General features: G+C 37.2%; 1 protein-coding gene and 1 long non-coding RNA gene across 3 annotated transcripts in view; one reads left to right on the top strand and one right to left on the bottom strand.

Moving 5' to 3' along the window:
- The window catches only part of LOC128313948 (calcium-binding mitochondrial carrier protein SCaMC-1-like), a 43,306-nt gene that overhangs the window by 5,287 nt on the left and 10,919 nt on the right, over positions 1 to 27,100 (top strand). For both annotated transcript variants that reach the window (XM_053214554.1, XM_053214555.1), the window contains exon 2: positions 12,529 to 12,681. In XM_053214554.1, the coding sequence (XP_053070529.1) occupies positions 12,529 to 12,681 (153 nt within the window). The remainder of the gene's footprint in view (positions 1 to 12,528; positions 12,682 to 27,100) is intronic.
- On the bottom strand, positions 295 to 25,155 carry LOC128313949 (uncharacterized). The gene is made up of 3 exons (XR_008295116.1): positions 24,892 to 25,155; positions 14,977 to 15,113; positions 295 to 560 (listed from the first exon to the last, which is right to left on the bottom strand). It is a non-coding gene; the product is annotated as an uncharacterized LOC128313949 (long non-coding RNA).

The raw sequence follows: 27,100 nt of genomic DNA, 5'->3' as shown, positions 1-27,100 counted from the left end.
CTAAATGCAATCTAATAATCTAGCACTAGTATTGTAGGGAGGGCAAAGATTAGGGCAGTCTCTCTCTTTTTTTTTTTTTTCAACGTTTATTTATTTTTTTTGGGACAGAGAGAGACAGAGCATGAACGGGGGAGGGGCAGAGAGAGAGGGAGACACAGAATCGGAAACAGGCTCCAGGCTCTGAGCCATCAGCCCAGAGCCCGACACGGGGCTCGAACTCACGGACCGCGAGATCGTGACCAGGCTGAAGTCGGACGCTTAACCGACTGCGCCACCCAGGCGCCCCAACAGTCTCCTTTTTTGTGAGGTGGGGGAAGATGATAGACAATACTCGGATTCTCTCCACGGGTTGGAAATTACGACACCAAGAATCAGAGGCTGGTCAAAGAGTTGCTCTCCCTCTTTATTCTTTATCAAATACAGAGCTCTGTACATGGAATTCTTCAATTGTCTGAAAAGTTTGGGGTTCTAGAGCTGTTGTGGTCCCTTTGAAGACAGTGTAGGCAATGTGGGTATTATCTAAGCCTGGTGGCCAAGTCTCTGTAGTTTTGGCTGAACAACTGAAACAAAGAGGAAAAGGGTTTCCATTCTATTTGTTGTTCTACTCAAGACAGAAATTATGAGCCTATGACAACACTCAGTCAATATCTCCTTTTATCTCTTTTGGGTCACTAAGCAACAAATTTCTCTATAATTTTTATATAAAATATACAAAGTAAAGAAGCCTGTCTGGCTGCTAGTGTTCTAGATTTCAAGGGGAAGGGGGCAGAAGGCCTACTGTCCATTGTACGTATTTTTTTTTTTTTTACTTAATCCATCTGTTTTCAGTCCTATGCCTCTCTTTGCCTTCCAAAGAAAGTCCTATGCCTTCAAAAGAAAGCTTCCTTGCTTTCTCCAGAGAATAAAGCCAGGTTTTTAAAAAAGTTTATTTATTTATTTTGGAGAGAGAGAGAGAGAGAGAATGTATGTGTGTGTGCTTGAGCAGGGGAAGGACAGAAAGAGGGAGAGAGAATCCCAAGCAGGCTCTGCACTGTCAGCTCGTAGCCCAACGTGGGGCTTGACTCACAAACTACAAGATCATAACCTGAGCCGAAACCAAGAGTCAGATGCTTAACGTACTGAGCCTCCCACGTGCCCCAAGCCTCAGGGGTTTTTAAGGGTAAATTGCCTTCTTTGTGCATTCTCTTCCACAGACACTTAAATTGTAACTTTTACTCTGCTAAATCAGTTATCACCTTTCCCTTTATTTTCCACCACCCCTATATCTGTTGAAATCCCTAGTACACTTTTCCCTTGCAAAGTAGTGGTGGGGTGACCATAAAATTTTCATCTGGACCAAGACACTTTTAAAAGTGAAAGGGAGGGGCACCTGGGTGGCTCAGTGGGTTGAGCATCCGACTCTTGATTTGGACTCGGGTCACCATCCCAAGGTCTTGGGATCGAGCCTCGCATTAAGCTCTGCACTGAGTGTGTGAGATTCTCTTTCTGTCTCCCTCTGCCTTTCTACCCTGATTGCATGCTCTCTCGCTATCTCTCTCTCTTTCTCAAAAAAGGGGAATCTAAATAATCATGGAAGGACAAGTTTTGGGCAAACTATGATATACGGCCATCCTAGTTATTGCCTTCTTTTTTACTTTACTATCATTTACTCTACTATCATTTTGATTTTGGTGGAGGAAGAATAAACATGTGTGGCCAATCTCTCATTTTTACTAAAATTCAATTTCTTGCATGTCCAAAAATTATTTTTATTTTGCTTTTCCCCTTTATTGGCAATTGGCTGAGCACGGACACCAAGGTCAAAAATGCTGTCCCTCAGAACTTTTAAGGCATTACCCTATTACTGTCTAACATCTAGTGTACTTGAGAAGTCTGATGCCACTCTGAAATTTTGGTAGATGATCTGGGTTTTCTCTCTGGAAGCTTTTAGTCATGCCTCTATCCCGGTGTTCTGAAATTGTACAGTGTGAGTTTAAGTAGGTTCTTTTATCATCCATTGTGCTTGATACTTGGTGGGCTCTTTCTAAATGTAAACTTAAGTCTTTCCTCTGTATTAGTATATTTTATTTCTTAATTTTCTACCCTCAATTTTCTCTCTCTGGAATTCTTAGTAGTTGGATATTGTATCTCTTGGATTGGACTACTATACCTCTTACCTTTTCATAAATATTTTCTATCACTATGTCATTTTACTCAGAATTCTGGGGAATTTCTTCAGTCTTGTTTTTCAACACATCTATTGAACTTCTTATTTTAGCAATCACATTTTAGATTTCCAAGAGTTCTTTTTAACCCTTTGAATATTCCTTTACAGCATATTTTTCCTGTTTGGTTTTATTTATTGCTTTATTATCAGATGATTTTTTCTGAGGATATTAGAGGTCCCTTATATTGTTTATTTTATTTAGCTGTAGTTTCCTGAATTGTCACTATTTTCTGTGGAATTAGTTTGCTTAATCTTAGTTTTAGATTTTTATGCTGCCATTCCTTCCCTCATATATGTGGTGTTCCTTTATTGTTCTTTCATATTCAAAATGAAGGACTGGATATTTTAAGTAGCTGGTATATATTTCTTCTGCAGTTAGTTGTGTTTTCCAGTTATGTGTGTTCCAGTTGTGATTTCCAGTTTCTCCCACAGAATTTTTTTTTATTTCAAGTTTTTATATAAATTCTAGCTAGTTAACATAGATGGCAAAATTGGTTTCAGGTGTAGAATTTTATGAGTCATCATTTACATATGACATCCAGTGTTCATTATAACAAGTGCCCACCTTAATACCCACTACGCATTTAGCCCAGCCCCCACCCACCTCCCTTCATCAACCTTGTTTGTTCTCTATCATTAAGAGTCTCTTATGATTTGCTTCCCTCTCTCTCTCTTTTTTCCCTTCCCCTATGTTTATCTGTTTTGTTTTGTTTCTTTATTTCTAGCATAATATATTCTAGTTCCATCCATGTTGCTGCAAATGGTAAGATTTCATTCATTTTGATGGTTGAGTAATATTCCATTGCATATACATACCACATCTTTATCTGTTCATCAGTTGATGAACATTTGGGCCCTTCCCATAATTTGGCTATTATTGATAATGATCCTGTAAACATAGTGGTGCTTGTACCCCTTTGAATCAGTATTTTGTATCCTTTTGGTAAATACCTAGTAGTGCAATTGCTAGGTTTTAGGGCAGTTCTATTTTTAACTTTTTGAGGAAACTCCATACTGTTTTCCAGAGTGGCTGCATCAGTTTGCATTCCCACCAACAGTATAAGAGGGTTCCTTTTTTCCCACATACTCACCAACATGTGTTCTTTCCTATGTTGTTAATTTTAGCCATTCTGACAGGTGTAAGGTGTTATCTCATCATAGTTTTGATTTGCATTTCCCTGATGATGAGTGATATTGAGGATCTTTTCACCATGTCTGTTAGCCATCTGTACGTCTTCTTTGGAAAAATGTTCATGTCTTCTGCCAATTACTTAATTGGGTTATTTACTTTTTGGGTGTTGAGTTTGACAAGTTCTTTATAGATTTTGGATACAAACCCTTTATCAGATATGTCATTTGCAAACATCTTCTCCCTTTCCATAGATTGTGTCTTAGTTTTGTTGATTGTTTCCTTTGCTGTGCAGAAGCTTTTTATCTTGACAAAGTCCCAATAGTTCATTTTTGCTTTTTTTTCCTTACCTCTGGAGGCATGTTTAGTAAGAAGTTGCTCCAGATCAAGTTGCTCCAGAGGTCAAAGATTTGTTGCCTGTATTTTCCTTCAGGATTTTGGGGGAGAGAGAGAGAGAGAGGGAGAATGCAAGCAGGGTAGAAAGGTAGAGGGAGACAGAATCTCACACACTCAGTGCAGAGCTCAGTGCAGGGCTCGATCCCAAGACCTTGGGGTCTCAATTTGCTAGTATCTTGTTTAGAATTTCATCCCTGATCATCAGGGATATTGGCCTGTAATGCTTTTGTAGTGGGATCTTTGTCTGGTTTTGGAATCAAGGTAATGCTGGCCTTATAGAATAAGTGTGGAAGTTTTTCTTCCATTTCCATTTTTTGGAACAGTTAGAGATGAATAGGTATTAACTCCTCTTTAAATGTCTGGTAGAATTCCTCTGGGAAACCATCTGATCCTGGACTTTTGTTTGCTGGGAGATTTTTGACTCCTGTTTTTTTTTCCTGGTTATGGGTCTGTTCAAATTTTCTATTTCTTCCTATTTCAGTTTTGGTAGTTTTTATGTTTCTAGGAATTTATTCATTTCTTCCAGATTGCCCAGTTTGCTAGCATATAATTTTTCATAATATTCTTTTCTGTTTGTATTTCTTTGGTGTTGGTTGTGGTCTTTCCTCTTTCATTCATGATTTTATTTATTTGAGTCCTTTCTCTCTTCTTTTTGGTAAGTCTGGCTAGGGGTTTATCAATTTTATTAATTCTTTCAAAGAACTAGCTCTTAGTTTCTATAATCTGTTCTACCTTTTTTTTGCTTGTTTCTATATCATTTATTTTTTAAAAAAATTTTTAATGTTTATTTTTGAGAGAGAAAGAGAGGCAGAGTATGAGCGGGGGAGGGACAGAGGGAGAGGGAGACACAGAATCCAAAACAGGCTCCAGGCTCTGAGCTGTTAGCACAGAACCTGACATGGGCTCGAATCCCTGGACCCTGAGATAATGAACTGAGCCAAAGTTGGATGCTTAACCGACCAAGCCAGCCACGTGCCCCATCTATATCATTTATTTCTACTCTAATCTTTATTCCCTTCTTCTGCTGGCTTTATGCTTTATTTGCTGTCCCTTTTCTAGCTCCTTTAGGTGTAAGGTTAGGTTGTGTATTTGAGACTTTTCTTGCTTCTTGAGGTATGGCTGTATCACTATATGCTTCTCTCTTATGACTGCCTTTGCTGAATCCCAAAGATTTTGGACTGTCAGGCTTCATTTTCATTTGCTTCCATGTATTTTGAAAAAAAATGTTTATTTATTTTTGAGAGAGAGAGAGAGAGAGAGCGAGCAAGCGAGCAGGGGAGGGGCAGAGAGAGAGAGAGAGAGAGGGGATCCTAAGCAGGCTCTATGCTGTCAGCTCAGAGCCTGATGTGGGGCTCAAACTCAAACTATGAGATCATAACCTGAGTCAAAACCAAGAGTCAGACACTTAACTGACTGATCCACCCAGGTGCCCCAGCTTCCATGTATTTTTAAATTTCTTCTTTAGTTTCCTGGTTAACTCATTCATTGTTTAGTAGGATGTTCCTTAACCTCCATGTATTTGTGGTCTTTCCAAATTTTTTCTTGTGGTTGACTTCAAGTTTCATAGCGTTGTGGTCTGAAAATATGCATGGTATGATCTCAATATTTTTGTGCTTGTTGAGGCCTGATTTGTGACCCAGTATGTGATCTATACTGGGGAATGTTCCATGTGTACTCAAAAAGAATGTGCATTCTGCTGCTTTTGAATGAAAAGTTCTGAATATATCTGTTAAGTCCATCTGGTCCAATGTGTCATTCTCAGCCATTGTTTCCTTATTGATTTTCCACCTAGATGATATGTCCATTGCTGTTAGTTCAATGTTAAAGTCCCCTAGTATTACTGTATTATTATCAATGAGTTTCTTTACATTTGTTATAAATTGATTTATATATTTGGGTTCTTTCACATTGGGGACATAAATATTTATAATTCTTAGATCTTGTTGGATAGGCCCCTTAATTATGATATAGTGTTCTTCTTCATCTCTTGTTACAGTCTGGTTTAAAATCTAGTTTGTATGATATAATAAGTATGGGTACTCCAGCTATTTTTGATGTCCATTAGTATGATATATGGCTCTCCATCCCCTCACTTTCAATCTGAAGGTGCCGTTAGGTCTAACATGAGTCTCTTGTAAGCAGCATATAGATGGGTCTTGTGTATTTTTTTAATCCATTCTGATACCCTATATCTTTTGATTGGATTGTTTAGTCCATTTATATTCAGACTATTGGTATATCAATATTTAGTGTAATTTTATTACCTGTAAAGTATGTTTCTGGAGATTTTCTTTGTTCCTTTCTAGTCTTTTTTGCTTTTTGTCTTTCTTTCCCACTCAAACGTTCACCTTTAATATCTCTTGAAGGCCTGGGTTAGTAGTCACAAACTCCTTTAGTTTTTGTTTGTCTGGAAAACCCTTTATCTCTCCTTCTATTCTGAATCACAGCCTTGCTGGATAAAGTATTATTGGTTGCATAGTTTTCCCCTTCAGCCTGTTAAATATATCATGCCAGTCCCTTCTGGCCTGTCTGGTTTTCGTGGAGAGATCTACTGATAACCTGATTTGTCTTCCTTTGTAGGTTAGGGATTTCTTTTTCCTCGCTAATTTCAGGATTCTTATCTCTATATTTTGAAATTTTTACTATGGTATGTTTTGGTGTTAGCTGGCTTTTGTTGAATTTGATTGGGGTTCTCTGTGTTTCCTGGATTTGGATGAATGTTTCCTTCCCCAGATTATGGAAGTTTTCAGCTATAATTTGCTCAAATAAACCTTCTGCCTCATTTCCCCTCTCTTCTTCTTCTGGGACTCCTCTGGTAAGAATGTTATTATGCTTTATGGAGTTACCGAGTTCCCTAAGTCTACATTTGTGATCCAATACTTTTCTTTGCCTCTTCTTTTCAGCTTCATTTTTTCCGTAATTTTATCTTCTATATCACTGATTTGTTCCTCTGCATTGTCCTTTCTTGTTGTCATTGTATCCACTTGGTTTTGTATCTCAATTATAACATTTTTTATTTCAGCCTAACTAGGTTTTAGTTCTTTTATCTCTGAAAAAAGGACTCTCTAGTGTCTTCTATGCTTTTCTCAAGCTCAGCTAGTATCCTTATGATTGTTGTTTTAAATACTGGTTCAGGCATATTACTCATATATGTTTTGATTAATCCCTGGCCATAGCCCCTTCCTGTTCTTTCTTATGGGGTGAATTCCTCCATCTTGTCATTTTGTCTAGGTCACTTGTTATATTTGCTGCTCCTGAGAGTAATGACTACATTAAGAAGAGCTTCTATACTGTCCAGAGCCTTGTGCTTCAGGAAGTGTTTCAGAGTGTGTACTCTGTTGTTGTGTTTTGGCTGCTCTTTAGACCCTCAGATCAGTCCTCTGTGGCATTTCTCCCTGCCTGCAGTGGGGAGTGTTTGGATCTTGTCCACTGTGTGGTAAGTTTTAACTTGGTGTGTTTTGGTCTGCTTGTTAAGAGGCTAGATCCTATTTCCCCTAGAGCTGAAGCTTTGCAGCACTCTATGATCAGTAGACTTGGTGTGTGTGAGGAGTTTGTGCTGGTCTTTTGAGGGAGGGGCCTGCTGTACTGGTTCTCAGGCTGATTTGCCCTAGTAAAGATGCACCTGCTTAGTGTCTTGGTGTAAGTGTCTCCAGCCTCTACTGGGGGCACTGTGTTGCTCACTGAACTCTATCTGTGTTGATGAGTGGAGGTGAAAATGGCACTGCCTTGCTCTCTTGTCCCTGGAGCAGGAAGGGGAGTTCATGCCCACCACCATTCAGGAAGCCCTCACCGAAGAGTGAACAATCTCTCTTCTTGTGTCCCTCGCTTCCATCAGATTCCTGCCTTCAACTTTTCTGTGTCCAAGCTGTCTGCCTGCCAGGTGGCACAGTACTCCTGTGTTTTATCTCAGGTGCACAGCTAGGTTTCAAAACTCCCAATTTTAGGGACCCAGTACAGCTTGAACCCACACTGATACTTTGGGGGAAGGTCCCACCATGCTGTGCCTGGTGCTGGTTAGTCCCAGAAAAGCATGACCACTCAGGGGCTTTTAGTTGCAGCAAAAAGCTGGCACCAAGTTTTGCATCTCTCAGCAGGTGTCTCTGTTCCTATGCTAATGAATGGGGCAAGATGTTGGCACCCACCATCTCTTTTGTCCCCTGAGAGACAGTGCCAGCCCTCCCAAATGCACTCCAAGAAGATGAACTATCTCTCTCAATGTGACCCTGGGGGTCCTCGGAGCACACTGTTTGCTCCCAGGCCTCTGCCCTCCTTCCCTACAGGAGCATCACTATGCCTGCCAAGCTCGACTTGATGGTGTCAAGGACTTCTAAAACTTCAGACTTTGAGCTCTACTGCTTATAAAAACTCAAGATAATCATCTGCTCTAGTTTTCTCAATGATTTTGGGGAAGTGTTTCTCCTGTGCAATCCCCTGCATGCTATGTTCTCCCTGTTTCTCTCTCTGTCCCTCTCTGTTTCTCTCTCTCTCTCTTCTCTGAGATCAAGGCTTCCTCCCCTCTGAAGCACCTGTGATTCTTTTCTCCCCAGAATCACATCTCTGCACCTCCTACCTTGCATGATGTGGCTACTTTTCTCTCTGTAGTTCTGCAGTTTGTTCTCTCAGCATTTGGAACAATTTCTTAGATGTTTGGAATTGATTATTTAACTGGGCTTGAGGGATGAGGCAAGCATAGGGTTCCTCTACTGCTCTACCATCTTAACTCATATTACCCCACAAAATTTTTTTAAAATTAGATATAATTGACAGATTATATTAGTTTCAGGTGTACAACATAATGATTCAATATACATATATATTGAAAAAGAATTATCATTGTACATCTAACTAACATCCATCACCACACAGTTACAATTTTTTTTTGTGATGAGAACATTTAAGATCTAGTTCCTCAGCAACTGAGAATTTTTTTTTATAAAAGGAGTTACACATCCTGTTTATTTGCATTCTTTCCCTGTTACCAAGAGAACCAAGGAATGATCACAAGAAGTTCCCTGTAAATCAATTTCTTGAAAACTTCACAAGTTTTCTGTAGCCTTGCTGTTTCTTTTGCCAGTTGCTCTTTCCCTCTATGTATGGCAGGCTCAAGCTTCTACACTGCATCACATTTCCTCAGACATCTCTCACCAAGGCTGGGGTACCAGGACTGGGGTGCAGGAGCCCCTCCCAGGCTTTGCCCTCCCCTTGTAGGCCTATCACTTTTTCCTTTACGTATCCTGAGGCCAAAAGTTTGTATATTCTTGGTGAATGGAAGCTTTTATCACTGTGAAGGACCCTCTTGATCTCTATACATGCTTTTAGTCCTATTATGTCTGACATTAAGATAGCCATACTTCCTTCTCCTGTTTAGGATTTGCGTGATATATCTATTATCATCCTTTTGCTTTTAAACTTTCAGTATTTGTATGTTTTAGATAAGTCACGTAAAGCAGTATATGGTTGGGTTTTATTATATTTGTACCTGGAAGATTTATTCCATTTATGGTTAATGTATTTATTGATATTTTTGTTTAAAGCTACCATCTTATTTTATGCTTTATATTTGTCCTGTCAGTTCTAAGATCCTCTTTTTTTCTTTTCTTGCCTTCTGTTGTATTTTAAATAATCATTCTGTTCTTCCCCCCTCCATTAGTTTTGTTGTTATTTTTAAAAACATTACTTATAGCAGTAATTTGAGGACAAGGATGATGATATCCAACTTCAGATTAGATTTTTGTTTGTTCTGTCAGGTGCCTGGGAGTGCTGTCAATCTGGGATCACTTTAATTCAAGTTCGAGTCTTAAAGTTCCCTGAACCGCCCAGGTGATACAAAGCCATGCTGCAAGTCCTTGCAGAGGCTGGTTTCTTCTGGTTTACTCTTACAATGAGGGGATATCCCTGCAAACTCCCAATCTGAAGTGGAGGTGGTATGTGAGAGACCTATACCTTTGGTGGGCCCTGGGGGATTTGTCTTTTGTTCTTTGTTAATCCTGTGGGGCCACCAAAACAACAACTTAATTTCACAACTGTTTTTTCTGGGTCCAGAAATACACTTGAATGCTAATCGTATCTTTCTGTATTTTCTCCTACATAGTGGCCTGTAATATGTCTCTGTCTTGTTAGCTCATGGATACCTTTAAGAAAACCTTAAGAAATAAATATTTCATCAGCCTTTTCAGTGTTCTTATTAGGAAGTTCATTCCTAATTGCTAGTTTGTCATTACCACAAGTGGCATTCTAAACATATTTTAAGATTTTTGATATATTGTCATACTTCCTTCCAGAAAGATAATACCAATTTGCACTTTTCCTAGCAATGTGTGATATTACCTGTTTCCCTGTGTCTTCACCAACATCAGGTAATATTATTTTATAGAAGAATTTGCTGCAAGAGACAATAATCAGTGCACCAGAATTTCCAGAAGGATCTAAACACTGGAACAAATGCTGTCACTTATATTTTCACCTTACTGATGACTTTTCTGCCAACATAGGAGAGAGTTGAAGTATAACCTTTTCAAAACTATCAAGGTTGTTAATATTACATTCTGTTCTACAGTCATATCTATATCCTCAAAATTTTGTCAATAGGGTGGTTTTAAATGTTTAAAATTAATAAATAGCATTTACATTTTTATTATGATATAAATATTATTTATTGTAAAGTCAACTGCTGTGGTAGAACTATATTTCTTTCTCTATGGATCTAATGCCATACTTCCTTGTGGTAGATTGTTTGCAAAGACAGACTCCATAATTCTTCCCATCCTTATAAGCATACTCCTTTGCAATATGACTTTGCTACTACTACTCACAGGTGGAATCTGTTTCACCATCCCTTGAATCTGGGCTAGTTTTGTCTAGAGATGTTGTGGGGATTGGAAACCTCGACTTTAAGAGGTCTCGCAGCTTTTGCTCATGCCTTTTTAGTGCCCTAAGACCATGAGGTAAAGAAGCTGGGACTAACTTACTTGAAAATAAGAAACCACATGGAGAGAGAGGCTCAGCCAACAACACCAACCATCAGCCATATGTCTGAAGCCATCTTGGACCATCCGGCCCCTGTCAAACTGCCAGATGAGTACAGCTACACAAGTAACCACAAGGAAGAATAGCAGAAGAACCACTTGTTGAGCCCAATCCAAATTGCTAATCCATAGAATCACAAGCAAATGTTTGTTGTTTTAAGCAATTGAGTTGTCCAGGGTGTTTTGTTATATTCCAATAGTTATATACCAGTAGTTAAATTAAATGATACACCATTTTGTGATACTTAAAGGAGAATATTTGAGAAAACCCAAATTACCTTATGACTTAACGTATAGGAGGAGTGATTTTAAAAATATTTGACTATCAGTGTAGATGAAAGAATGTTGTCACAGAGGCTGCAGTACCAATAAAGATGAAGGTATGTGAGGGTAACTTTTGGAGTACACTGGCTGATGGTGGGCTGTCATAGCCTCTGGGGTCAATTGGATACCTAGTGTTTGTCTGTCATGGTGCAAATGCCATCAACAGTGGTTCTGTCTCTCCTGTCTTGGTCTAGACTTGCTCTTAATAAAGAGGTCCAGATAGGTATATAGAGAAGGCAGGTATATAGACTGGTTAGTGGTCACCTGGGCAGGTACCTCTTCAGAGTGGAGCCCACCTGAGACTCCCTGGAGCCAGAGTGGCTGGTGTTGGAGGAGGTAGGTACACAAGGGTTTAGCTCAGTGACTTTGAACTAGCCAGTGCAGAATTATTTCCTTATTTTATATACTGGCTGACTTCAGCCCTCTGTACAATTGAGGCAAACATATTTATTATTGTGGCTGCATACTACAAGTATCATTTTGAGTTTAAATGTCTTTCTTTCCTCAATAGAGACTTGGTGATTGTCTTCTAGCTGCCACTGACTTGATGATTATCCTCTTTCTGGTTTTTCTTTTTTAAAATTAAAAAATTTAGTTTTTCCTCCTTTCTTCTGCATATATGCATTGCAGAGAGCCTGCTGATCCCTTCCATATTTATTAAATATCCAACTATCATATTACAAGGGCTGTTTGTCCAGGTCCTTTAAAAACAAATAGCTCTTTAATACCACTTATTATAAAACCACTTTTGACTCTTCTCTTACTGGACTATATTTGTTAAATTTGTCTTTTTTCTTCTTCCTCTCTCTTTACTCACATGCTGAATCACGTTGTTCTGGGCTTCATCTTTCTTATGCTATATGCAATATATTCAGTGTAGTGCATATATTCTCTGATGCTGTCTCAAGGCTAAATTGAATATTTGTTTTCCAGTGTGTGCCCTGGAGAAAGGTCTCAGGTCTTTTGGCCATGAACTTGGTTGGATTACATTTTTCCTCTGCTCACAATGACCATATTGATCATACTTGTTAGAGGCCTCACATCCCTTTGTTAGCAATAAGTTCTCCGAGTTTCAGCGGTCTTGATTTCTCAGGAATGTTGGTTCCCTGATTCTTCTTTACATCTGATTCACTCTTTTCATGATGGAAGAGCAATTTGTTTATCTCCTTGCAGAGTAGGAAACAAAGCAACCATGTTTCTGGCATGTTTATCCATGTCCCATGTGTAAAGTGTCCCCCTTCATAAGCTATAGTGGAAGGATCAAAATAAACATGCTTCCAAAGCTGTCTGATCACCAGAACAACTACTGTTTCCCCAGTAGGAAAAACTTTCCATATCTGGGGAACTTGAACTTTTTCCTGCCTACCACATGAAAATTACAATATGCAGTTTTCAAAGTTTTTCAAAGCATACTGTCTGTTTTTTAAATTTTTTTCTTTCCTTTTAAGGCTCAGAGTTTAGAAACAAAGAATGTGAAGATAATAAGCCCTTTAATGGAGATGGTCAAAGAAGGTGGAGTCATTTCTTTGTGGAGAGGAAATGGTGTTAATGTTCTCAAGATTGCTCCTGAAACAGCTGTTAAGGTCTGGTCATATGAACAGGTAAAGCCATACTGCCTATGACGTTAATTAACAAGGGAAAGTTATTCAATTTTATTTTTTTAAAAACTGCTTCAGATTATCACAAAACAAAGGGGAACATTTGTTTATATTGAAACATTATTTTAATGTTATATTATTATTTTATGATTATAATGCTCTTATTTTAATGCTGTTTTTAAAAGAAATTCCTTCTTTTAAGTATTTCCTCAATAAAAGCTACTTTTGTTTGCACTTCTACATGGAAAGTTCACAATATTATACTAAGTTCACTGAATTCCAACAGGAATATAGTTGAATCAATGGAGACAAAATGAAGCAATGGCCAGAGCAGGGCTTTAGAGACCACAGACTTGTATTTGCCACATTCTAGCTGTGTAGATTTGGATAAGTTCCCATAATATCTCTGAATTTCAGTTGGTTCATCTGTAAAATGTGGAAAATAATATGCACCTTGCAAACAGGTTGGCACATCATAAGCATTCAAGAAACAGTGGTCCCAAGTATTACATAAAGCATTATATGGGATATTGTGGGAAAGTTCTACAGGGGGATTCAAACTAGATTGTGGGGTTGGGGACAGCCTCCTTAAGGAGTAACATTTAGGTTGAAACCCAAAGGGTAAGTGGAAAATTTCCAGTTTAAAGACAGAGAAAAGAATATTTCAGGCAGAGGAAACAACATATTTAGAGCCCTGGAGGCAAAAGAGCAAGATGTGTTTGAGGTGCTAAAAAAAGTTCCCTATGGCTATAGTAGAGATCCTGGTTAAAGATAAGGCTGGAGAGGCAGGAGGGCAAAGGGAGGAGAGGCAAAAGCATATGAAGGGGAGAATGGTTGGGATAGTATGCAGTAACCCAGGGGAGAGAGGAGAGTGAGGTCAGTGGAGAGAGACAAATGGACAGATTTCAGAGATATTTAAGAAGTGGGTAAGATTTTGTTATAATTGTTTGTGGAATGTAAGAGAGAGAAGGGTGTTACAGATGATACTGAGATTTCTAGTTTGTTCAACTGGAGCCATTTATTGTGATGGGGAACACCTGGGCAGGACTACCATGTCACAGATCCTCAAGGGCACCATTCACAGTATACTTTTTTTGGTACATGACATTTGTTATTTAGGAGGATCACAAGATTTTTGGGTGTGGTGTGTGTGTTTACATTTAGTTCTGGGCATGTGGAATTTGAGGTGTCCGTATCGGTTAAGAATCTTTAGGTCATAAGTAACACTAAGCAAGCTGGCTTACACAATAAACAGAATTTATTTTTTCACATTCAGAAATAGGGTGGACTTCTGATGAAACTTCATTTATCTGCTCAACAGTGTCACCAAAGACTCCACCTGCCCTCCCCGCCCCGCCCCCCATCTTTTCTCTCTGACTTCCACTGAGTTCTTTATCCTAAGACTTCCTCTTTTTGTGATTCAAAGATGACTGCCAGAGGCTTCCAGGGGTTCATGTTTCTTTGTGTGTAGCAGGAAGAGACCTGGCTCTCCTAGTAGTTCACTCAGAAGAGCAAGGAAGCCTTCCTAAAACATTTCCTTGGGTCTCACTGGTCCAGGTTGTACCACTTATCAACCCTTGAACTAATCAATATTGCGGAGTGATAGGATGTACTGATTGGCTTGGAACAAGAAGCTAAAATAAAGACCAAAATAAAGACCAAGGAAATATTCTGCTGAAAATCCATTCTTTAAGGAAAATTTTATTATCATCAATACATGCAGTAATTATGACCACTTCCTCAATTTCAATGTGGCAGGAATGCTACATGTCTGTATTATTGTGTTTAATCTTCACAACAATCCTGCAAAGTAGGGACTGCAGATATAATGGTGACCAGTATGGACAAGGCACTTACCTTCATTTTCCAGATGAAAAAACAGTTATAGAGAAGTTAAATAACTTATCCCAGATTACTCAGTAAGTGACCTAGCCGAGATCAAGTCCTAAGTTTGTTTGTGATGTCACGTTGCTTCATCGAAATTGGATGAGGTGCTGCCAGAACTTACTGCATAAGGTGCTCAGTCATTTCCATCTCAATGGTTTCCATTCCATTATATTAATTCCTTATTATAATCAACATTTGTTGGATGTCTGCTATATACCAGATCTTATTCTAAGCACAAAGACTTACAAGATGAAGTCTCTATTATTAGTGTTGGGACCTCCTAATGGACATGACTATATTTAGGTGCTTGGTAATGTGCATTATGGTTTTTAACTGTGGATTACATGCCCAGGTGTTCATTGATACTAAATAAGTTTGTATGCCCTCTGGGATTTCTGTGTAGTAACATACCTTTGAACTCTTATTAATACAGTATAAGATGTTTCTTTCTTCTGGAGGAGTCACTTTAAAAGCTTTTGAGCAATTTGCTTCTGCTTCTTTGGCTGGTGCTACTGCACAATCCCTTATTTACCCCTTGGAGGTAAGTTCTGTTGAAAGAAGATGATTTAATTGCTAACTTTAATGAAAATCATGGCTCTTTGTTTTTCAAATGAGCCACAATCCTCTTACAATTAGTAGTGATTATATTGAGTAGGGAAAACCTATTCCCAGGGCAGTATCACTAGAGCTGTAACATCTAAGCTTGTGTTTCTATTGCTGTTCTTTATTTTGCATTTTCCCTCCCATATGAACATTAAAATAGGCTTACTAAGTTTCTTTTAAACAAAACCCAAAAACCAAAACCAATTGAGATTTTTGACTCAAACTGTACTGAATGAATTTTGGGAAGAAAGGACAATTGCAGTGCTGAATCTTTTTGTTCAGGAATGAGGTATCTGTATTTAGATCTTCTGTTATATCCTTTGATAAAGTTTATAATAATTTTCATATACAGGTCTTACACATTATGAGGCTTCTGTATTACTAGGCACTTTGTGATATTTGTTGCTCTTAATGTATTCCATTACATTCTGCTAATGTTTATCGCTAGTACATATGAAAACTCTTGGATTTTAACTTCTATCCAACCACTTTAAATCACTCATTAATTCTAATAATCTGGAAGGTTTTAAGATTTTTCTCTTAATCATTGTTCTTCTGAAATTTCACCATGAGATGTACAGATTTGGATTATTTTTTTCATACTAGTTAATTTTGTTTTTTTCAATGAAAATGTTAGCATTTTCCTGGTCCTGGGAAATTTTTCACTATTAAATTTTCTATTATGTTTTTCTTTTTGATCTTTCTGTATTCTCCTTCTGTAATTCTTTTTAATTAATTAATTATTTAAAAATATTTATTTATTTTTAAAAGTTTATTTTTGAGAGAGAGAGAGACAGAATGTGAGTGGGGGAGGGGCAGAGAGAGAGGGAGACACAGAATCTGAAGCAGGCTCCAGTTCTGAGCTGTCAGCACAGAGCCCGATGCAGGGCTCAAACTCAGGGACCGCAAGATCATGATCTAAGCCAAAGTTGGATGCTCAACCGACTAGCCACCCAGTCGCCCCTATTTATTTATTTTTGAGAGAAAGAGAGATGGAGAGCATGAGTGGGGTAGGGGCAGAGAGAGAGGGAGAGAGAGAGTGTTCTGTCAGCACAGAGGTCGAAGTGGGGCTTGAACCAGGAACCATGAGATCATGACCTGAGCTGATATCAAGAGTCGGTCACTTAACTGACTGAGTCACCCAAGTGCCTCTAATTAGTTAATTTTTATTCCAGTATAATTAATGTACGGTGTTATATTAATTTCATGTGTTCAATATAGTGATTCAACAGTTCTACACCTTGTGGTGTTCATCATAATAAGTGTACTCTTAAATCACCTTCAACTATTTCACCCATTCCCCCATCCACTTCCCCTCTGATAACCATTAGTTTGTTCTCTATATTTAAGACTCTTTTTTGTTTGTCTCTTTTTTCCCTTTGTTCATTTTGTTTCTTCAATTCCACATATGAGCAAAATCATATGGTATTTGTCTTTCTCTAATTTATTTCATTTAGCATTATACCCTATCAATGTTGTTGCAAATGGCAGGATTTCACTCTTTTCTATGGTGGAAAAATGTAATAATATAATAAATATAATATAATATAATATAATATAATATAATATAATATAATATAATATAATATATATAGTAATATATTATCAATATCTGCATCTATCTATATCTATATCTATCTATCTACATCTACATTATATCTTCCTCTTTATCCATTCATCTATCTATGGATACTTGGACTGCTTCCATAATTTGGTTATTGTAAATAATACCTCAATAAACATAGGGGTGCATATATCTTTCCAAATTAGTGTTTTTGTGTTCTTTGGGTAAATAACAGTAGTGGAATTATTGGGTCATATGGTTGTTCTATTTTGAATTTTTTGAGGAACCTCCATTCTGTTTTGCACAGTGGCTATACCAGTTTGCATTCTTGTCAACAGCGCATGAGGATTCCTTTTTCTCTACGTCCTCACCAATACTTGTTTGTTTGTCTCTTTCTTTTTTTTTTTTTTGAAAGTTTATTTATTTTGAGAGAGAGACAGAAAGAGAGCAAGCGGTGGGGGAGGGGGCAGAGAGAGGGAGACAGAATCCCAAGCAGGCTCCATACTGACAGCACAAAGCCCGATGTGGGTCTCCAACCCACAAACCATGAGATTATGACCTGAGCCGAGATCAAGAGTTGGGCGCTTATCTAATGAGCCACCCAAGCATCCCTAATTCTTGTTTCTTGTGTTTTTTATTTTATTCATTCTGACAGGTGTGAGGTGATATCTCATTGTGGTTTTGATTTGCATTTCCTTTATGATTAGTGATATTGAACATCTTTTCATGTGTTTTTTGGCCATGTGTATGTCTTCTTTGGAAAAATGTCTATTCATATCTTCTGTCTATTTTTAAATTGGATTGTGGTTTTTTGGTATTGATTTGTGTATGTTCTTTATATATTAACCCCTTATTGGATACATCATGTGCAAAAACATCTTCTTTCATTCAGAAGGTTGTCTTTTAGTTTGGTTTATTTCTTTTCTGTGCAGAAGCCTTTTATCTGATGTGGTCCCAATAGTTTATTTTTGCTTTTGTTTCCGTTGCTTCAGGAGACATATCTAGAAAAATGTGCTATGGCCAATGTCAGAAAAATTATTGCCTATGCTCTGTTCTAGGATTCTTATTGTTTCAGGCCTCACATTTAGATCCTTAATACGTTACAAATTTATTTTTGTGTATGGTCTAAGAAAGTGGTCTAATTTCATTCTTTTCATGTAGCTGTCCAGTTCTCCCAACACCATTAGTTGAAGAGCCTGTCTTTTTCCCATTGCACATTCTCACCTCCTTTGTTGAAGATTAATTGACCATATAATTGTGGGTTTATTTCTGGGGTTTCTATTCTGTTCTTTTGATCTATGTGTCTATTTTTGTGTCAGTACCATACTGTTTTGATTACTATAGCTTTGTAACACATCTTGAAATCTGGGATTGTGATATGTCCAGCTTTGTTCTTCCTTTTCAAGATTGCTTCAGCTATTTGAGGTCTTTTGTGCTTCCATACAAATTTTAAGATTATTTTTTCTAGTTCTGTGAAAAATGCTGTTGGTATTTTGATAGGGATTGTATTAAATCTGTAGACTGCTTTGTGTAGTATGGACATTTTAACAATATTTTTTCTCCTAATCCATGAGCATGGAATATCTTTCCATTTGTTTGTGTCATCTTCAATTTCTTTCATCAGTATTTTATGGTTTTCAGAGTACAGGTCTTTCACCTCCTTGGGTAAGTGTATTCCTAGGTATTTTATTATTTTTGGTGCAATTGTAAATGGGATTGTTTCTTAATTTCTCTTTCTGTTTCTTCATTATTAGTGCAAAGAAATGCAACAGATTTCTGTATAATGATGTTGTATCTTGCAACTTTACTAAATTCATTTATCAGTTCTAGTAGCTTTTGATGATGTCTTTAAAGGTTGGTTTTATGTATATGGTTCATGTAACCTGCAAATAGTGAAAGTTTTACTTCTTCCTAACCAATTTGGAGACCTTTTATATCTTTTTTTTTTAATCTGATTGCTGTGGATTTCCAGTACTGTGTCGAATAAAAGTGATGAGAGTCGACATCCTTGTCTTGTTCCTGATTTCAGGGGTAAAGCTTCCAATTTTCATCATTGAGTATTATGTTAGTTGTGGGTTTTTCATATATGGCCTTTATTATGTTGAGGTATGTTCCCTCTAAACATACTGTGTTAAGGGTTTTTATCATGAATGGATGTTATACTTTGCCAAATGCTTTTTCTGCATATATATTAAAATGCACATATGGTTTTTATCCTTTCTCTTGTTGATGTGATATATCATGTTGATTCATTTACAAATATTGAACCACTGCAGCATCCCAGGAATAAATCTCACTTGATCATGGTGAATAATTTTTTTAATGTATTGTTGGATTCAATTGGATTGCTAATATTTTGTTGAGGATTTTGCATCTACGCTCATCAGTATGTTGGTCTGTAGTTTTCTTTTTTGTAGTGTCTTTATCTGCTTTTGGTAACAGGGTAATGCTGGCCTCATAAAATTAATTTGGAAGGTTTCCTTTGTCTTCCAGTTTTTGGAATGGTTTGAGGAATATAGATATTAACTCTTTACATGTTTGGTAGAATTCACCTGTGAAGCTGCCTGGTCCTGGACTTTTGTTTGTTGGGAGTTTTTTTTTATTACTGATTCAATTTCATTGCTGGTAATGGTCTGTTCAAATTTTCTATTTCTTCCTGATTCAGTTTTGGCATGTTATGTGTTTCTAGGAATTTATCCACTTCTTCTAGGTAGTCTAATTTGTTGGCATATAATTTTTCAGAATATTCTCTTACAATCCTTTGTATTTCTGTGGTGTTGGTTAGTTCTCTTTCATTTCTGATTTTTAAATTTCAGCTCTCTCTCACTGTCTCTCTCTATCTCTCTCTCTTTTCTGAGTCTGGCTAAAGGTTTATCCATTTGGTCAATCTTTTCAAAGAACCAGCTCCTGGTTTCATTAATCTGTTCTACTGTTTTTTTAGTTTCTATTTTGTTTATTTCTGTTCTAATCTTTATTATTTACTTCTACTGGTTTTGGGTTTTGTTTCTTGTTCTTTTTCTAGCTCCTGTAGGTGTAAGGTTAGGGTTTTTTTTGTTTTTGTTTTTTTTGTTTTTTTTTAATTTTTTTCCTTGGTTCTGAAGGTAGGCCTGTATTGCTATAAACTTCCCTCTTAGAACAGTTTTTGCTATGCCCCCAAAGGTTTTGGAATGTTGTGTTTGCATTTTCATTTGTTTCCATGTAGTTTTTTTTTCCCTTGATTTCTCGGTTCACCCATTCCTTGCTTAGCAGCATGTTATTTAACTTCCATATATTTGTGCTCTTTCCAGATTTTTTCTTGTGACTGATTTCTAGTTTCATATCATTGTGGGAAGAAAAGATGTATGGTATGACTTAAATCTTTCTGAATTTGCTGAGACTTGTTTTATGGCCTAATATGTGATCTATTCTGGAGAATGTTCTATGTGCACTTGAAAAGAATGTTTATTTTTCTGTTTCAGGATTGAATGTTAAGAATACTTCTGTTAGATCCACCTGGTCTAATGTGTCATTCAAAGCTACTATTTCCTTGTTGATTTTCTGTTTGGATGATTTATCCATTGATGTAAGTTGGGCGTTATAGTCCCCTACTATTGTATTACTATCAATTACTTCCTTTATGTTTGTTATTAGCTGTTTTATGTATTTGGGTGCATAAGTATGTATAGTTGTTATAACTTCTTGTAGAATTGTTTGCCTTATTATTATACAGTGTCTTTCTTTGTTCTTTGTTACAGTCTTTGTTTTAACATCTATTTTTCCAATATAAGTATTGCTACCCCAGATTTCTCTTCAATTCCATAAATGTTTTTCCATCCCTTCACTTTCAATCTACATGTGTCTTAAGGTCTGAAATGAGTCTCTTGTAAGCAACATATAGATGGGTCTTGATTTTTTATCTATTCCATCATCCTATGTCTTTTTATTGGACTGTTTAGTTCATTTACATTCAAAGTAATTATTGATAGGTAAGAATTTATTGTCATTTTGTTACTTGTTTTATTATTATTTTTGTAGTTGTTCTGTCCCTTTCTTCTCTTGCTCTATTCTCTCATGGCTTTGTTTGCTTTCTTTAGTGAGCTACTTGGATTCCTTTCTTTCTTTCTTTCTTTTTTTTTTTTTTGAAGATCTATTATTGGCCTTTGATTTGTGGTTATTATTTAGGTTTTTATTTAACATCTTCTTCATATAGCAGTTTATATTAAGTTGATGGTCCCTTAATTTGAATCCTTTCTTTACTCTCCTCTCCCCTCCATGTTTTAGGTATATGGTATCATACTTAACATTCTTTTATTCTGTGAATCAAATCACTGATTTTTATAGACATACTTATTTTTACTGCTTTTTCCATCCTGATTTTCGTATTCCTGGTCTTTCCTTTCTGCTCAAAGAGTCCCCTTTAACATTTCTTGCAAAGCTGGTTTAGTTGTGATGAATTCCTTTAACTTTTGTTTACCTAGGAAACTCTTTTTTTTTTTTTTCAACGTTTATTTATTTTTGGGACAGAGAGAGACAGAGCATGAACAGGCGAGGGGCAGAGAGAGAGGGAGACACAGAATCGGAAACAGGCTCCAGGCTCTGAGCCATCAGCCCAGAGCCCGACGCGGGGCTCGAACTCACGGACCGCGAGATCGTGACCTGGCTGAAGTCGGACGCTTAACCGACTGTGCCACCCAGCGCCCCAGAAACTCTTTTTTTTTTAAATGGGAGAGAGCATGCACAGGGTAGGGGCAGAGGGAAAGGGAGAGAGAGAGAGAATCTTAAGCAGGCTCCACACTCAACACAGAGCCTGATGCAGGGCTCGATCTCCAGACTGTGAGATCATGACCTGAGCTGAAATCAAGGGTCAAATGTTTAACGAACTGAGCCACTCACGTGCCCCTGTCTGGGAAACTCTTAATCTCTTCTTTCTTCTTAATGATAGCCTTGCTGGATAGAGTATTCTTGGTTTCAGGTTTTTTCTTTCAGCACTTTGAATATATCATGCCACTCCCTTCTGGCTTGCAAAGTTTCTGCTGAAAAATCAGCTGATAGCCTTTTGTGGTATCCCTTGTATTTTTTTTTTTCCTCTTGCTGCTTTTAAAATTCTCTCTGTATAATTACTTTTGCTATTTTAATTACTATGTGTCTTGGTGTAGACCTCCTTTGGTTGATTTTGTTGGGTCTCTCTCTGGGCCTCCTGGATCTGGATTCTTGTTTCCTTCCCCAGATTTGGAAAGTTTTCAGCTATTATTTCTTCAAAATTTTCTGCCCCTCTTTTTCTTTCTTCTCCTTCTGGGATCCCTATAATGTGAATGTTACTATGCTTGGTGTTTGCTGAGTATCTTAAGTCTACTTTCATTTATTATTATTATTTTTTTCTCTCTCCTTTTCAGCTTGATTGCTTTCCATTACTCTGTGCTCCAGGTCACTGATCCAGTATTCTGCTTCCTCTAGTCTACTATTTATTCCATCTAGTATGTTTTTAATTTCAGTTATTAAGTTCTTCATCTCTAATAGTTTTTTTTTTCCATTTTCTATCTCTTTGTTAATGGTGTCACTGAGGTCTTCTACTCTTTTCTCAAGTCCAGTGAGTATCTTTATGACCATTTCTTTAAGTTCTCTATCAGGCATATTACTTATCTCTGTCTCGTTTAGCTTTTTTTTGCTGTGATGTTGTCCTGTTCTTTCATTTGGGGCATATTCCTCTGTCTCCTCATTTTGACTAACTCTCTATGTCTGTTTCTGTACGTTAAGACAGTCAGGGGGCTCCTGGGTAGCTTAGCTGGAAAACATCTGACTCTTGATTTCATCTCAGGTCATGATCTCATGGCCATGGGATTGAGCTCTGCGTCCACCTCTGAGCTGAGCATGGGGCCTGCTTAAGATTCTCTCTCTCTCTCTCTCTCTGAAAAGAAAAGAAAAGAAAAGAAAAGAAGAGAACAGAAAAGAAAAGAAAAGAAAAGAAAAGAAAAGAAAAGAAAAGAAAAGAAAAGAAAAAAATAACATCAGCTGTATCTTCTGCTCTTGAAAGTAGTGTCCTTCTGAAGAAGAGGTCCTGTAGTGCCCTCCAGCGCAATGTCCCTTATTTGCCAGAACCTGGCACCTCAGCGGTGTCTCCTATGTGTATTGCATGCACCTTGCTATTATGGATGAGCCACTTTTTTCCTTCAATTTAGTCATCTACAATGGCTCTCTTTTTCCATTGTGGGCAAGGTTTGGTTCTGTATTGTTGGTGGGCCAGTCTGGGCCATGTACTTAAGTTGAGTCAGATAAAGTGTTTTCTAGAGATGCAGTAAAGGAAATGCACTGCTGAGGCCATAGTTGGACTGCTGTGTGTGGTTATCTTCCCCTCTTCCCAGAGCATGAGTCACTTTGGAGTGGTGCTGGCCTCTGTTGAGGTTGCTTGCACACTGTCAGATTTAAAGCACTGCTTTAGATGGGCTCCAATCAAGGGACTATTGGAGTGGGCAAGTCTGCAGAGAATGTGGTGGTGGGGGCCTGTGGTTCCAGCAAAGTCTGGGACTTGCAGGCTTGAGGGATTGAGGCAGGCCTGGTTGTGTGGGCAGATATGCAGAAACCCATGGGGGGTGGGATGCATGGTGTTAGCAAGGGTTTTGCAGATATGCTCTGGTAGGGGACCTAGAGCTGAAGTCTGGTTGGAAGGGGCATGTCTGCAAGAGAATGAAGGGGTGGAGTACTCTGTTAGCAAGTTAGGTAGCCGTTTTTGATGCTGTGCTGGTTTCCACCTGTGTCTGTGTGTCTAGACTGGGGTGGTGTTGGAGGGAAATTGCACCCACCAGCTCCTTTGCTCCTTGAGAAGTCTCCCAACATCACATGCCCCTCTATCACATACTCTCAGATTAGTAAACAAATCTCCCTCCTGTGTGCCCCAGGCATTTTTCAAACTGCTGCTTCTATGTTGTATCTCCACTTGGTTGTCTGCTATGTTGTCTCTCTAAGGGCGGGGTCTCAGTTTTCTTTAGCCATCTTAGATCTCCTAGAGCTGAGCCCACTGATTTTTAAAGTCCCACGTGTTAGACCCCACTGATTATAAGAACTCATGAAATTTGGCCCTTCTGATTTTTAAGGTCAAATGTTACAGAGATTTGTCTTCCTTGTGTGGGATCCCCATTTCTGGGGTGCCTGGTATGAGGGTCTGTTTGTATTTCCCCTCTCCTACCTGCATTGTCCCTTTTGGCCCCTAGACAGTCCCATAGTCCATTTAGTTCCAGACCATATCTCCACCCTTCTTACTCTCTTTGATGTGGCCTCTTCTGTTTATCTGTGGAGAGTCTGGTCTGCCAGTCTTCTGGTGTTTTCTGGGTTATTTACACTGATATGGGTGTTTTCCGGTTGTATCTTGGGACAAAGTGAGCTTAGGATACTCCTATTCTGTCATCTTCTCTGGAAGTCTCCCTCCTGTAACTCTTACTTGATAGATATTGGAATTCCTTGTGATATCATCCAAAATTCCATCAATCTTTTTTCTTATACTTTCCCTTTCTTTACCCTTCTGAATTATATTCTGGGAGAATTTGTTGACTTGATATGCCACTCATGAATTTATTCTCTAGCTATTTCCATGTTGTTCTTCAGCTCATCTAATGAATTATTTTTTAATGATAAAAATTTTAATTAGAAATTAGTTTTTTTCCAAGCCTAGATGTAATATACTTTTGAATTCCTCTGAAAATTTTAATTATACTTATTTTACAGTCTTCAGTTTGTTCTGTTAGCTTTATTTTTTCTAAATTCTAAATTAATGGATACAAGGAACACACAGGGGCCCTGGACTAAACATGAAAGTGGTTAATTTTAGAGCTAGAAATCATACTAGCTGTAGGTAATTTAAAAATATTTTGAATTATTATCTGTAACGCTGATCCTTTTCTACTCCTTTGTAATCACAAGGATGAAATGTCCAGTTTTTAAGAATATAGATTTTGCCTATAGTTTTAAATTAAAATTCTTTTTATTACTTCAAGGCCTAAACTTGTCTGTGTATTTGTGTGACAGGATTTATATAAAACCTAAGACAAGCAGTACTTTCTTCCTATTACGTAGCTTCAAATTTTCATAGTAAAGAAGCAGTTGATTTAGCAGGGGATAAGGAGATTCCTATAAAGGCATTTCTATCATAGTATCTGAAAACGGGATAGTAAAAATTGAGAACTACTTACTTGATAAAGAGTTATTGCTCTTGTCTCATGTTGAATTTCAGCATCACCAGGGTTTTCTTTCTTTCTTTTTTTCATGAGTGTTTTCTGTATGTTTCCTGCATTTTATATATTCCTCTTAGCCTTTCCATTTTATTCTGTTATCTCTCCAAGGGTTCCAGACCCTTGTTACAAATGTTGTATTAGTTTTTGTACATGTCAGGATTAGTAGAGAAGTTGCAGTTTGGGAAAGGAAAATCTAAGAACAAAAATGTATAAGAAAATCAATCACTGTGGGGCAGAGACTTTGGCTATTTTTGTGGTGGGGAAGATAAATTTTTATTTTGTTTTAATTTCAAACTAAACTTACTGAATAATTTAAGGAAATACTGGATACCCTTTACACAAATTCTCCATATACATTTTACCCCACTTGTTCACTCTCTCTCTCCACACATGTGTGTGTGTGTGTGCGTGCGTGTGTGTGTGTATGTAGACAGAGAGAGAAAGTTGGAAAGATTATGCCCCTTTAACCCTAGATATTTCAATGTGATTTCCTTAAGAATAAGAACTGTTTTATGTATTATCAAAATCAGTAAATTTAACAATGATAGAATACTATTGTCTAATCCATAGTCCTTATTTAAATGACATTAATTGTTCATTGTTCTAATAATGTTCTTTATGGTAATTTTTAAAAAGTGGTCTGAGATCCCATCCAAGATCATGTGTCAGGTCTCTTTAATATCTTTTTTCTAGATCAGATCAGAATCAGATCATATCAGAAAAGATCTCCATCTTTTCTTCTTATTTTTAAATTTTTCTTTACCTTGGTAGTTTTGTGTGTGCATTTGGGGGGCTTTCATTTAAACACACACATAATATATGTATATATAACTTATATACCATATAACACATATATAAAATTTATTTATTTATTTATTTATTTATTTAGAAGCAACAACAACAAAAAGAATAATTACTATGTCCTGAAAAAAGAAAGGCATTTTAATTTTGAGGACAGTACACTGTAGTTTTTGAGATTTTTTTTTACAGTTTATTTATTTATTTTGAGACAGACAGAGACAGTGCAAGTGGGGGAGGGGCAAAAAGAGGGGGAGAAGAGTTCACAAAATTGTGATAATGATTTAGATACCTAACTAAATGACTGTTAAAAGTCTTTTGCAAGATGAGATGCAGTGATTCTATTTCACTTAAAAATAACTCAATAAAGTACCTGCTGATTATTAGGAGAAATTATTTATTGAATTCAGAAAAGAAAGATTCTTTTAAATAAATTAAAAGTAACTTGTTATACAAGTGTTCTTCAAGATGGGCAAGGATTTCTAATAAATTTTAACTTGATAAATGAGTGATGTTTTGCAATACAAGCAGTACACGATGCTGAACATCATATGATCACAACTGAGGCAATGGTTCTTCAAATCCACTTTGATATACTAGTGCTTTGGATTGCAAGCATATTTGCAGAACGAATTATGCTTGCAAACCAAGGTTTTACTGTATATGCACCCATGAAACTACCAACTAGATCAAGGCAGTACATTTCCAGCACCCCAGAAGGGTTCTTTATGCTCTACCCAATCAATAAACACCCCCGCCAGAGGTAATTATTATTCTGACTTTGATCACCATTGATTAGTTTGTGTGTTCTTGAAAACTATGTACTCTCTTGGAGAGTCAACTATGTTGTTGCATGTAATTGTTTTCTCTTGTGTGTAGTATTTCATTACATGAATACCACACTTTATCCATTGTAGTATTTTAAATTTTATTTTAATTTATTTTTTAAATTGAAGTATAGTTGACATACAATATTTCAATAATTTTGCATGTACAACACAGTGATTTGACATTTATATCCATTATGAAGTGCTCACCACAATAAGGTTAGTTCTTCATTATACTATGGAAAACATAAGAACTTATCCCTCTCTGATGTGTATATGCACACCAGGAGAAGAAATGTTGAGTTATAGGGTAATGCATATTCAGTTTTAGTAGATACTGCCAAATTAGTTTTCCAATTTATACTATAATAGCAATGTGTGAGTTCCATTTGCTCTACATCTTTGTTAATACTGGTTATTGTCAGTCTTTTAATTTAGACATTCTGATAGTTGTGCAATAAAATCTCACTGGCTTTAATTTACATTTCTCAATGATTAATAATGTTGAACACCTTTAATACTTATTTTACCATTTGGGTATG

This window comes from Acinonyx jubatus, chromosome C1, assembly GCF_027475565.1.
Source record: "Acinonyx jubatus isolate Ajub_Pintada_27869175 chromosome C1, VMU_Ajub_asm_v1.0, whole genome shotgun sequence".
In the NCBI taxonomy this organism is placed as follows: domain Eukaryota; kingdom Metazoa; phylum Chordata; class Mammalia; order Carnivora; family Felidae; genus Acinonyx; species Acinonyx jubatus.
Note: the sequence above shows the minus strand (reverse complement) of the source record. Positions and strands in the feature narration are given on the sequence as shown.